We start from the raw sequence: 13,496 nt of genomic DNA on the forward strand, positions 1-13,496 counted from the left end.
ATTTTTATGCAGTTTCGGCAGAAATTTATTGTTTTTTATAAAAATTTCCCTCTAGCTAGTTATAATAACAAAAACATTTTTCTTAAACCCAGCTTACATGTATCAATACACCTAAAAGGCTAAAACTCTATGCTGATTTGCTTTTTGAGCCTTGTAACGCGCTCCGGCCAGAGCTGCCGTTATGACCCGGTTACAACGGGGCTTCTAATCCCATGGTTTCGTCTACAAATGCGGTAAGCACGGCTGTTGTTTTTGTTGCTTCCAGTGCCTTTACAGTCACTGATTTTCTCAAATTTTCTGCTGTTTTAGCGACAATATTCTGGTAATTAGTATTTGTAAACCTCTATCAATAATTTTTTTTGAGAATGAAGTAGTAATTAAAGGAAAAGAAGGAGAAAAATTAAAAAAGGTTTCTGCTTAGTTACTAATAATGTTATAATTCAGTGTAGAAAGATTTTACAAAACAATTTTGTTGTTAGTATTCATATAATGTAAGAAATACTACATTTAAGCAATTTACAACTATATTTATAACATTATATTATGGTTAGAGTGGGTAATAGTATGTAAACATTATTAAGGGTTCTATATGATCTGGTTGGGAATGAGGTCCACAGGGCAGGGTGCGGGAGAGGGACATCATGAATTACCTCACTGGGTGACAACAACCCTAATGACACCGCTGCCTTAAAGAATCAAGTTGAAAATTTCTCCACATTATAATGAAAATGTCTACATATATACATTTTTCCCAACAAAGATGCTATAAATCAAGTATATAAATCAGTTTTAAATGATCATAATTGAAAACATGTTCTTCAAACCTCTTAATTAACTCGATTTTATATTACACAGAAAATTAAAAATCAATGAACAGATAATGAACAAACAAAAGGCCCCATGGTATATAAACAGGCAGTGCACTGACGTGAAAGTCTTAAAGGCCAATAAACATATGGCTGACGCTCATGCTTGCTAGTAATCAGGGAAATGTAACTCAAGACATGAATGAGATACGGTTTCACGAGTATCAGATTGAAAAATAAAGACGTGTTAATCCCAAATGTCACCTAATAGGCGGACCACCAGAAACGCTCGTATGTAACTGTAAATCATTACAGCCCTTGTGAGGAGAAATTGGGCTAGAAGAATTGGAAGTACTCAGGGTTTATGGCCAAGAAGCTACATTTCTGTGTGTACCCTAGAAATCCCTTGTACTTGCCACAAGGAGACATGTAGAACAATGTTGTCTATGACAGCATTCTAATAGCAAAACATTGTTAAGTGACCAGTATACCAGATAGCGCTTGTTTATGAATGATGAGAGCAGTATTGTCTATAATGGGGGAGAGGGGTGGGACTAGAAATAACTCAAATCTTATAGATGATTACATATGTTGTGTTGATTTCACACAGTGCAATGTTATCCATTTGTTAGAATGAACGAACTAGGACTATCTCTCTCAACATATCTAAATTGAAATAGCATAACTTTGAGTAAGAAAGGAAGTTACAGACTGAAGTATACAGTATGACAACCTTTTTATAATTTTAAACACATAACTGTACTATCTGATACTTATGAATACATAAATGTGGTAAAAAATATAAAAACTTTCATTGGAAAGAAAATTTATCGTAGTGGTTAGCTCTAAAGAAGAAAGGGAATGGAATAAGATATGTGGGTTTCTCGAATGTTTTAAAAAAAAGTGTGTATGCATATGTAAAAACACATATATACATACATATAGATATTTGTGAGTAAAAAATGTGTGTATATACAGATAGCTAAGAAAACCATATATATGTATATGGTTGTCTTAGCAAATGCATTAACAGAAATATCACAAGTGGATGGCTATAGCAAACAGAAATTTATTTTCTCTCAGTATAGGAGGCTAACCCAGTACCCAGCTAGAAGTCCAAATTCAGGATACCGGCTTTAGGGGAAGGCTTTCCTTCCCTTTTGGCTCTGGAGGAAGGTCCTTGTCTCTTTTGAGCTTCTGCTCCTAGGTGATCTTTATGTGGCTTAGAATCTCTGCTCCCCCATCTCTGCTTGCTTCTCTGTACTTAAACTCCTCAATTTTTATCTCAAAAGAGATTGACTTAAAACACACCCTACAAGAATACTGATCATTGACATAACGAAGGAAACCTGTTCCTAAATGGGATTATTGCCACAGGCATAGGGGTTAGGATTTACAACACATATTTTGGGGGGACACAGTTCAAACCATAACAGTGGTATATGTTAAGGTCTTATAAAGTTAGTGTTGGATGTACAGATCTGCACGATAGTTATGCATTTTGCCTTTGAGCTCAGGTATACATAAAATAAATTAAAAATAGGTTTTATTTGAATATTTTTGGTTCCTAGTCAGAAGTAAGCCATTTACTAGGTAGCTGTGTGTCCTTGGTAAGTGAATTTTATCTCATAGATTTGTTGTATTAGAAATAAAATAGAAATATAACTTTCAAATCTAGAACATACAGTAAGTATTCTATGAATGGCATATTTTAAATTTTATCTGGATAGTACTTTTCAGGTTTTCCCTCATGAGACTCCAAGTCTCTAAAGAGGGTGATCCATACCCACATCTATACTCCCTCTCCTCCTTAAGCCCCTTTTACCTTTTCTTGCATATGTCTGGATTCCATGCATATTAAAGATACAAATCTGCTGATCAGTGAATTGTTCAGCAAAATATACAAATATGAGCCTAGTAAGGAGACCCTGTTGACTCCTCTTTTTGACTGATATGGCTATAATAATTTAAAAATGATTCATTCACATTTTTTCTTTTTAATTCCCATTAAAAATTTGCTGATTTCTGAAGAAGCTCTTAAGCTCTGCTAGGTGCATCAAAGCAGGGGAAACACTGTCTTGCAGAAAGAAATGAAATTCATAGCTGTAGGGAAGCTGGAGAGGAGAGCTATTAGTGGTCAGACAATGACTTTGTTTACTGGCTTGTAATCAGCATATATTGCTATTTTGAATGATTTCTCCAAAATCAGGCTCTCATTCATTAGACCAAGGTGACCCTACGGGAAATACCTGCTTCATGGCTCACATATATGTGGCGAAGGATAGAGCCTCAACGCTCAGGCTAGACTGGGCAGTTTGCTTTCCTTGTAGAGGCAGTGTGTTCCAGGAGGTGAAGGTGAGTGTGGTTAAGGAGGAAAGCAGTAGATGAAACCTGGAAAGACAAGCAAGCATCAAGGCAGAGGTGAGAAACAAGTTTGGAAAATGAGGAAGGAACATGGAATGAGAATTAATAGAGTCAAGTCAATGAGCTACTAACCTGGGTCAGTACTATACTCTGTAGCTGCGAGAAACTGTTTACAATATAGGTGATATGGCAGCAGAGTTAAGTGAGTGTTTATAAATTAGTGGCTATTATATATATATGGAGCCCTGGTGGCTCAGTGGTTAAGAGTTTGACTGCTAACCAAAAGGTCGGCAGTTTGAATCCACCAGCCACTCCATGGAAACCCTAGGGAGCAGTTCTTTCCTGTCCTATAGGGTCTCAGTGAGTTGGATTGGACTCGTCCACAGCGGATTTTTTGGTTTTATAAATATATGGAAGCCCTGGTAGCATAGCGGTTAAGAACTATGGCTGCTAACAAAAAGGTCAGCAGTTCGAATCCAAGAGGTGCTCCTTGGAAACCGTTTGGGGCAGTTCTACTCTGTCCTATAGGGTCACTATGAGTCGGAATCGACTCGACGGGAATGGGTTTGGTTTTGGCTTTTATATATACGTATTTTTTTTTTATATATATGTAAGTGATGTTTTAAGAAATATTTTCAGCGGAAACCTGAGAGGAATATAGGGATCTCTGAAGTAAACACTGCGATAATGACTGCTGAAGGAGTTGAAATAATCACTGATCATTTTACAATGCTGCTCAGTGAACATTTAAGCAACCACGTAGACAGAACTGTGGCATTTTTACTCCTGATGAGCCATCATGGTAAGATACCTGTTGATCCTCAATAATTATTTACTGAGTAGAGTCGGAATCGACTTGACAGAAACTGGTTTGGTTTTCTGTGATGTAGAGTGCTGTGATGGTAACCAGGGATGTGAAGAGATGTACAATATTGTCTTGGTCTTGACACTTGAATTTTTTTAATTTTTTACTGAAAAGTTACGACATTGGCTGTTTAAGAAAGTGGATTTTAGAGGAGTAACCAGGAGTGGTTTGATGACTAGAAAGGCATGTTTAAAATGGGTCTAGATGGAAAAATGAGCCTTAAATGCATGGAAGGGAAAATGTAGAAAAGATGAGAGCAAATCAGTGATACAGATACATCAAAATTGGGTATAACATGTTGAGCAGTCCACTTGGACTCAATGTCAATTGGAAATATATTCATTAGATCTAACATCATGGATGCTCTTGAATGTACAGTTTAGATTTCAGTTCATCATGGAATATGTTTGAAGTGACAGGGAGATTAGTGATTATAAATTGATATCTTGTAGTAATTAATTTGGCAACAGTGTGTAAGATTGGATAGGAGGCAACTGGAACTGTTTAGAAGATGAATCCATTTGTGAATTGTAGACAGCTTAGTGGAAAGAGGTCACAAATATGCTAAAAAATGTGGAAGAAGGTACAAGATGTGATATCCAGTCAAATGGAATGTGTGGATTAAGCAAGACTCCAAATTTTTGTGTTTGGATAACTGACCTGGGAAAGGAGAAAAAGGAAACTAATACTAACTGAAAAACTTATTACGTAACAGCGGGTGGTTCAAATATATACACATTTTATCTCAGTTAATAGGAATTTCACTGACAATTATGCTGCAGGATTAAGCAGTTACAGCTGCAAGATAACTCCAGGTTATGGTAACCCCCAGGTGAGAGGTAGAAGATGTATTGATACTGTCTGAAATACAGCGAGCCGTCAGATAGTTATGTGGTAGCAATTCAGTCCCGTCTACAAATTAATAACAGCTACATTTCAAACACAGAAATAAGAAATGAACTAATGTTTTCATGCACACGCAAGTATGCATACTCATTTCTGAGGCTTCAGGTCTCTCAATTATAGTATGATGACATTGAGAGGGACCAAATAAATATGAACATAGACCTAAGGGAATAGAGCTAAACAGACATGTTCACTGTAATGCGATAAGTGCTTGTGTGGGAAAAGTAGAGAACACGCTGGAGCACTGTTATGGATTGAAGGATGTCCCCTGAAATTTTGTGTTGAAGTCCTAACCTCTGTATCAGTAAATGTGACTGTGTTTGAAAATAGTGTTTTTTCTGTGTTATATTAATGAGTCATACCAGAGTAGGGTGGGTTCTAAACCTAATCACTTTTGAGTTATAAAAAGAACAGAATAGACACAGAGACACACACAGGGGGAAGACAGATGCCCTGTGATGACCCACCTGGAAGCAGAGGAATGCCAGGGACTGCTGGCTGCTACTAGAAGCTGAAAGAGACAAAGAAGGACCTTCCCTGAGAACCTACACCCTGAATTTGGACTCTTAGAATCCTTATCTGTAAGATAATAAGTTTCTATTCTTCAAAGTCACTCATGGAAATTTTTGTTAGGGTGGCACTAGGTAACTAGGCAGACACCTAGGAAAGTCACTTTAGCTGTTTCAGGAGGTCAGGTAAGGCTCCCTGAAGGTGATGACAGTGAAGCTGAGGCCTTAAAGAACAGTAATAATTATTCAGGAAAGATGAGTAGGGAAGAGTTTTCTGGGCACAAAACATATGTGTAAGTACTTAGTGGCAATAGAGAATGATACTGATGGTGGTTTAGTCTGTGTTCAGTTGTGTCCTCATCACTAGGCAAGAATTGAAAGTACTCATGCCTTAAGGCCTAGAAATTGCATTTCCGTGTGTACAGGAAACCCTGGTGGCTTAGTGGTTATGTGCTATGGCTGGTAACCTAGAGGTCGGCAGTTTGAATCCACCAGGCGCTCCTTGGAAACTCTATGGGGCAGTTCTGCTCTGCCCTATCGGGTCACTCTACGGTTGCTATGAGTTGGAATCGACTCAACAGCAATGACTTGGTTTGGTTTGGGTTACCCTAGAAATCTCTGGTACTGGATATGAACGTTTTTAAGCTACGCTGGGAAATTCAGACACCACATTCAATACAACAGAGAATTATTTATGGGGAGTGGAGCTGATGTTGTTTTTAATGTGTTTAGATTTAATTTTCAAATAAAAACCACTTTGGCAGTGTTATGGGTGATGTTTTGGATGTTCCAATATGGAAGCCTGACCAATGGATTAAGTGTTGTTTAAAGCAGTTTAGATGAGAGATGTTGCTTAAGAATTAGTGATGTAACCATGGATATGAAAAAAGTGGAAGTTGGAGAGAAATATTTGGGTAAGAGACTGCTGAGGACATACTGATAGAGTGAATGTGTGAGATGAGGAGACGGAGGAGTCGAGATGATGCCCACATTTCTGACCTGAGCCAGATCGCTGGATGGTGCTCCATTCTCCAAGGTACAGAGCACAGTCGATAAAGAGCAGAGCTGGTGTCTGGGTCTGGCTCTCTGTCTGACTCCAACGTGCAGCATCCTGCATTGGCCAGATGGTGACAGAGAGAACAAACCTAAAATAAGCAAGCAGTCAAGCAGCAGCAGAGTTTCAGAGTGACATCTCTGAGAGGCTAAAGTTCCCAGAATGACTTATTTTTACACCAAGGTTGCTATTCTCAAAATCCATTCATCAACACCATCCAGATGGGCATCAGATTGTTCTGGATTAGTGTACTGTTTCCTATGGTTTTATTCCAACTTTGTATCAATGAATACCTCATAAAACCCAGAAAAGTTGAAAGAACAGCGCAATAAATACCTATATCACCATGAGCCAGATTCCGTAATTAATGTTTTTAATAATTTCTTTATAGGTGTGTTTTTTGTTTTGTTTTATGAACTATTTAGAAATCATTTGCATATGGATTTCAACCATGAAAATGTCAGCCTGTCCATACCATCAGGTAGTCCCATTACTGGAGTAGCTGGGTGGTACGGAGGGTTAACATGCTTGGCTGCTAACCGCGATGTTGGAGGTTCAAGTCCACCTAGAGGTGCCTTGGATAAAGGCCTGGCAGTCTACTCGTAACGAATCTGCTGTTGAAAATCCTGTGGAGTACAGTTCTACCCTGACACACATGGGATTGTTATGATTGGAACTGACTAAACAACTAGCTATTGCCTAGTCTCATTATTAAGGGTACTAAGTGTCTCCCTTGGTTAAGGTAGTAACTCACAGGTTTTTACAGTTTTATATGTATGTAATTATATGTATGTACACATACACACACAAATATACTTGACACCATAAAAATATACCCTTCCCCACAATATTTCACCTAATGGCTTTAGAATTTATTGATGATACTTCTGAATCAGTTACTTTGTTGAAGCTGATAAATGGTGATTTTTTTCTATTGTGTTTATTAATGATCATTTTTTGTTGTTGTTAAGTGCCATGAGGTCATTTCCAACTCATAGCAACCCTGCATAGAACAGAATGAAACACGGGCTGGTTCTGTGCCATCCTCACAATCTTTGCTATGTTGGAGACCATTGTTGCAGCCACTGTGTCAGTCTGTCTCCGTGAGGGTCTTCCTCCTTTTCTCTGATCTTCTAATTTATCAAGCATGATGTCCCTCTGTAGGGACTGGTCCCTCCTGGTAACATGTCCAAAGTACATGAGTTGAAGTCTCACCATCCTCACTTCTAAGGAGCATTCTGCCTATACTACTTCCAAGACAGATTTGTTTGTTCCTCTGGCAGTTGATGATATATTCACTATTTTCCACCAACATTATAATTCAAAAGTATCAGTTCTTTTTTGATCTTCCTTATTAATTGCCCAGCTTTCATGTATGTACGAGGGATTGAAAATACCGTTACTTGGGTCAGGCTCATCGTAGTTCTCAAAGAGACGTCTTTGCCTTTTAACACTTTAAAGAGGTCTTTTGTAGCAGGTTTGCCCAGTGTAATACATTAGTTGATATCTTGACTGCTATTTCCAGGGATGTTGATTATGGATTGAAGTAAAATGAAATCCTTGACAACTTCAATATTTTCTCCTTTTATCATGATATTTCTTATTGGTCCAGTTGTGAGGATTTTTGTGTGTGTGTGTGTATGTGTTGAAGTGTAATCCATACTGAAAACTGTAGTCTTTGATCTTCATCAGTAAGTGCTTCAAGTCCTCTTCACTTTCAGCAAGCAAGGTTGTGTCATCCGCCTATCACAGGTTGTTATTAAGTCTTCCTCCAATCCTGATGCTAGATTCTTTGTCATATAGTCCATTTTCCCTTATTATTTGCCCAGCATACAGATTGAATCAGTGTGATGAGAAGATACAACCCTGATGCGTACTGTTCCTGACCCTAAACCAGGAAGTGTCCCCTTGGTTTGTTCTAATGACTACCTCTTCATCTATGTACAGGTTCCTTATTAGCACAATTAAGTGTTCCGGAATTCCCATTCTTGAAAATGTTATCCATAATTTGTTACGATCCACACAGACAAATGCCTTTGCACAGTCAATACAACAGAGGTAAACATCTTTCTGGTATTCTCTACTTTCAGCCAAGGTCCGTCTGACATCAGCAGTGATATCCCTCGTTTCACATCCTCTTCTGAATCCAGCTTGAACTTCTGGCAGTTCCCTGTTAATGTACTACTGCAAACATTTTTGAATTATCTTCAGCAAAATTTTACTTGCATGTGACATTAATGATATTGTTCGATAATTCCTACTTTTTTTTGGATCACCTTTCTTTGGAATGGGCACAGTTATTGGATCTCTCCCAGTCGTTTGGCCAGGGAGCTGTCTTCACATTTCTTGGCATGGATGAGTGAGTACTTCCAGTGCTGCTTCCATGTGTTATAACATCTCAACTGGTATTCTGTCAATTACTGGAACCTTGTGTATCTCCAATATGTTTTCTTCCTCAACTAGACACCCACTACAGTTTCTCTTAAAAAGTTGAGGCCAATGCTTAATTTTGTCTCTTGGATTACTAATATTCAAAGTAAGAGTGGTGCAATAATCCAATCCAGTGGCAGAAATCAAGATTTTTTGGTCTGTTTAATTTTTTGATGATCGTTCTGTACACACAGTTGCATATTTATGCAATGCTGTACACTGAATTACAGTCACTGTTATCTTTGATGAGCAAATAATGCCAAATTTGATTAGTGTCTCTTGTTGATCTTCACCCTTTAGTCTTTGGGTTGATAATGCCTTTCATTCTGACAACTGATACCTCAACTTCACCCTTGTACCCTCTTTGCTGATTCTGGAAACGTCATCTGCCATTTCTCCAAGGAGTCAGGTTGCTTTTTTTTAATTGGGTATTTAGAAACCAAAAACATCTAAGGCCATTTACTGGATAGATCAAGAAAATGTATTCTTAAATTGTCATGGCTTTATAGAAAGAGTTTTTATTCAAGCTTTGCATTAAGGTTTCTTGCCTTGACTTATTGGTTTTTCTTTTGTATTGTTCTTTTTCTTCAGTGAAATTTTGGATGGCTCAGTGGGTAAGTGTTCGGCTGCTAACTGAAAGGTCGACAGTTTAAACCCACCAGCTGCTCTGGAGGAGAAAGATGTGGCAGTCAGCTTACATAAAGATGACAGCCTTGGATGCTCTAGAGGACAGTTCTACTCTGTCCTATAGGGTTGCTATGAGTCGGAATTGACTTGATGGCAGTGGGTTTGTTTTTTTGTTTACTTATCTCTGTCATGTTTGTCATGTTTACTTATTGTTAATCCTATTTATGCGTTATGTATTTTCAAAATTATAATACCAAAATATTGTCAGCAAAGAAGTATCGATTGAAGATTTATTTATTGTTTATTTTTGGTTTTGGATTATAATTAATTAGAGAAGTATATGTATTAACAACAACAACAAAACCCCGTTGTCCTTGGTTCGATCCTGATTCATAGCAGCCCTATAGGAAAGAGAAGAACTGCCCCATGAGGTTTCCAAGGAGTGGTGGTGGATTCCAACTGGTGCTGTTTTGATCAGTAGCCAAGCTCTTCACCACTATTTCACCAGGGCTCCCGAAAAGTATGTATCAGTACAATTTTCAAATTTTTTGAAATAGTTAACTTTCTTTCTATAGTTGTATTATCAATTTCATATATATGTATGTATATATATAGTTTATATATATAAATATATATATTTGGTTAGCAGCCATAGCTAATAGCAGGTCAGCAGTTCGAATCTACCAGGTGCTCCTTGGAAACCACATGGGGCAGTTCTATGTTCTGTAGGGTTGCTGTGAGTTGGAATTGACTCAATGGCAGTGGGTTTGGTTTTTTTTTGTGTGTGTGTATATCTATATATGTATACACACACACATATACATATACATATATGTGGAACCCTGGTGGCTCAGTGGGTAAGAGGTGTGACCGCTAACCCAAAGTTTGGCAGTTTGAATCCACCATCTGCCCCCTGGAAACCCTGGGGGGCAGTTCTCATCTGTCCTGTAGGGTTGCTGTGAGTTGGAATCCATTCGATGGCAATGTTGTTTTGTTTTATATATATGCGTATTTATGTACACCAAACTCGTTGCTGTCAAGTCAATTCCTACTCATAGTGACTTTATAGGACAAGGTAGAACTGCCCATAGGGTTTCTTAGGCTGCAATCTTTATGGAAGCAGATTGCCGCATCTTTCTTCCCTGGATTACTTGGTGGGTTCAAACCTCTGAGCTTTCAGTTAACAGCCCAGTGCAAAACCACTGTGCTACCAGGACTCCTTAATTTAATATATAATTGCCTTAAATTATTTAAGTTTTTAACATTTGGGTTTTAAATTTTCCTTTTAATTTGATTTTATTTTTGAATATGTAAACATTTACACTGTACTAAATTAAAGCTGTATGAAAAGGAATATTCAGAGAATTCTCATTTTAATCCCTATTCACTCATCCCTGACATTTTCTCCCACATATTGGTAATGCTTTTAATTATTTTCTAATTCGTATTTATAATTCTTCTTTTAAAAAATATAATTTCTTCTTTTCCTGACACAAAATTATCATACTATATATATTCTTCTGCTTCTTAAAATAGGTCCTAAAATTGAGTCCATATGGACATGCTAATACCTCTCTCGCTCATATTGATGACTGTATAGTATTATACTGCATGAACGTACCATACCTCCAGTTCATGACAACTTCACGTGTAACGGAAACCGTGGTAGCGTAGTGGTTAATTGGTATGGCTGCTAACCAAAGGGTCAGAAGTTTGAATCCACCAGGGGCTACTTGGAAACCTTATAGGGCAGCTCTACTCTGTCCTATAGGGTCACTATGAGTCCGAATCGACTTGACGGCAACGGATTTGGTTTCTTTGGTTTTTTTCATGTATAACAGTATGAAATGTTGCCCAGTCATGTGTCAGCTCCATGATCTTTGATATGTTTGAGTCCTTTGTTTTCAATATTGTATCAGTCCATTTCACTGAGTTTCCCTCTTTTTTGCTGACCATCTACTTTTCCAAGTATGATGCCGTTTACTAGAGATTGGTCTTTCCAGATGACATGTCCAGAGAAAGTAAGCCAAAGCCTCTCCATCCTCTTTGTAAGGAACATTCTGCTTGTATTTCTTCTATGAGTAATTTGTCCATTCTTCTGGATGTGTACAGTATATTCAGTATTCTTAGCCAGCACTACAGTTCAAACACATCACTTCTTCTGTCTTCCATTTCACTGTCCAGCTTCCACGTGCTGACACGTAGGAAGCGACTGAAAAGACATCACTTGGGTCAGATACACCTTAGTCATCAAAGTGACATCTTTTGTTTTTGAAACTTTTAAGAAGTCTTTTGCAGCGTCTTTGACCAATGCAGTAAGTCATTTGATTTCTTGACAGCTGCTTCCATAGACATTTATTGTTGATCCAAATAGCATGAAATTGTTTACAACTTCAGGTTTTTTCTCCATCTATTGAGATGTTGTTTATCGGTCCAGTTGTAGGATTTTTGTTTTCTTCATGTTCAGGTGTAATCCATACTGAGGGTCTTTGACCTTCATCATTAAGTGGTTCAAGTTGTCTTCATTTTGGCAAGAAAGGTTGTTCCATTTGCATATTGCAGATTGTTAATAAGTGTTTCTTCATTCCTGATGCTGCACTTTTCCTCATATAGTCTGGCTTGTTGGATCATTTTCTTCAGCATACGGATTGAATAAATAAGGTAAAAGGATACAATCTTGCTGCACATCTCTTGGAAGTTTCAACCATGCAGTATCCCTTTGTTCAGTGAGCCCTTTCGTTACGGATTGAATAGTGTCCCGCGAAAACGTGTGTCAACTTTGCTAGGCCATGATTCCCAGTATTGTGTGATTGTCCACCATTTTGACATCTGATGTGATTTTACTGTATGTTCTAAATCCCACTTCTATGATGTTAATGAGGTGGGATTAGAGGCAGCTATGTTAATGAGGCAGGACAAAATCTACGAGATTGGTTTGTGTTTTAAGCCAGTCTCCTTTGAAATATAAAAGAGAGAAGCGAGCAGAGAGACATGGACCACATACTACCAAGAAAGCAGCATTGGGAGCAGACCGTGTGCCTTGGACCTGGGGCCCCTGGGCTGAAAAGCTCCTAGACGAGGAAAAGATTGATGACATGGACCTTCCTCCAGAGTTGAGAGAGAGAGAAAGCCTTCCCCTGGGACTGGCGCCCTTAATTTGGGCTTCTAGCCTCCTAGACTGTGAGAGAATGAATTTGTCTTTGTTAAAGCCATCTACTTGTGGTATTTCTGTTAAAGCAGTGCTGGATGACTGAGACACTCATATTCATAGACATTTGCATTCTTCCCAGGCTTTTGCAAATACAAACAATGGTGTATATGTGAAGCTGTATCTTGAAGTTAGATTCCTCGAAGAAGTATTGCAGAGTCAAATGATAAATGCAAAAAATTGTTATATAACACACATTCCTCCCCTGTAGTAGTACTTCAACAATTTATGAGAATGCCATTTTCTTCAAAAGCTCACTAATAGAAGGTGTTGTCAAGTGTTTATATATTTACCAATAAGATAATTAACCACTATCCGTCTGTCTGTCATACTGTGGTGGCTTGCATGTTGTTGTGATGCTGAAAGCTATGCCACTGGTATTTCAAATACCAGCAGGGTCACCCATTGTAGATAGGTTTCAGAGGAGTTTCCAGACTAAGGTAAAGTAGGATGATAGGCCTGGCAGTCTACGTCTGAAAATTGGACATTGAAAACCCTATGGATCACAACAAAATTCAATCCGATACAGCGTTCAAAGATGAGCCCTCTGGATTGGAAGACATTCACAATATATAGTTGCCACAACGATGGACTTGAACATTCCGATGATCGTGAAGCTGTCACAGGACCAGGCCACAGCTTGTTCTGTTGTACGTGGGATTGCCACCTTGACAGCTATGAACAACAACAACAACAAGATAATTGAGAAATGACTTCCCAGGTGAGT

General features: G+C 38.2%; 1 protein-coding gene across 8 annotated transcripts in view; it reads left to right on the top strand.

Annotated features, from left to right (window-relative positions):
- The window catches only part of SNTG2 (syntrophin gamma 2), a 459,193-nt gene that overhangs the window by 71,857 nt on the left and 373,840 nt on the right, over positions 1-13,496 (top strand). The window contains exon 1 of one of the 8 annotated variants that reach the window (XM_049902598.1): positions 1,802-13,490. The exons of the other annotated variants lie outside the window; for them this stretch is intronic. Within the exon in view, the coding sequence (XP_049758555.1) occupies positions 13,479-13,490 (12 nt within the window). The 5' untranslated portion in view covers positions 1,802-13,478. Of the gene's footprint in view, positions 1-1,801; positions 13,491-13,496 lie in introns of those variants that run through there. 8 annotated transcript variants of the gene reach the window in all.

The sequence above is a fragment of the Elephas maximus genome, chromosome 12, assembly GCF_024166365.1.
Source record: "Elephas maximus indicus isolate mEleMax1 chromosome 12, mEleMax1 primary haplotype, whole genome shotgun sequence".
Taxonomy (NCBI): Eukaryota; Metazoa; Chordata; class Mammalia; order Proboscidea; family Elephantidae; genus Elephas; species Elephas maximus.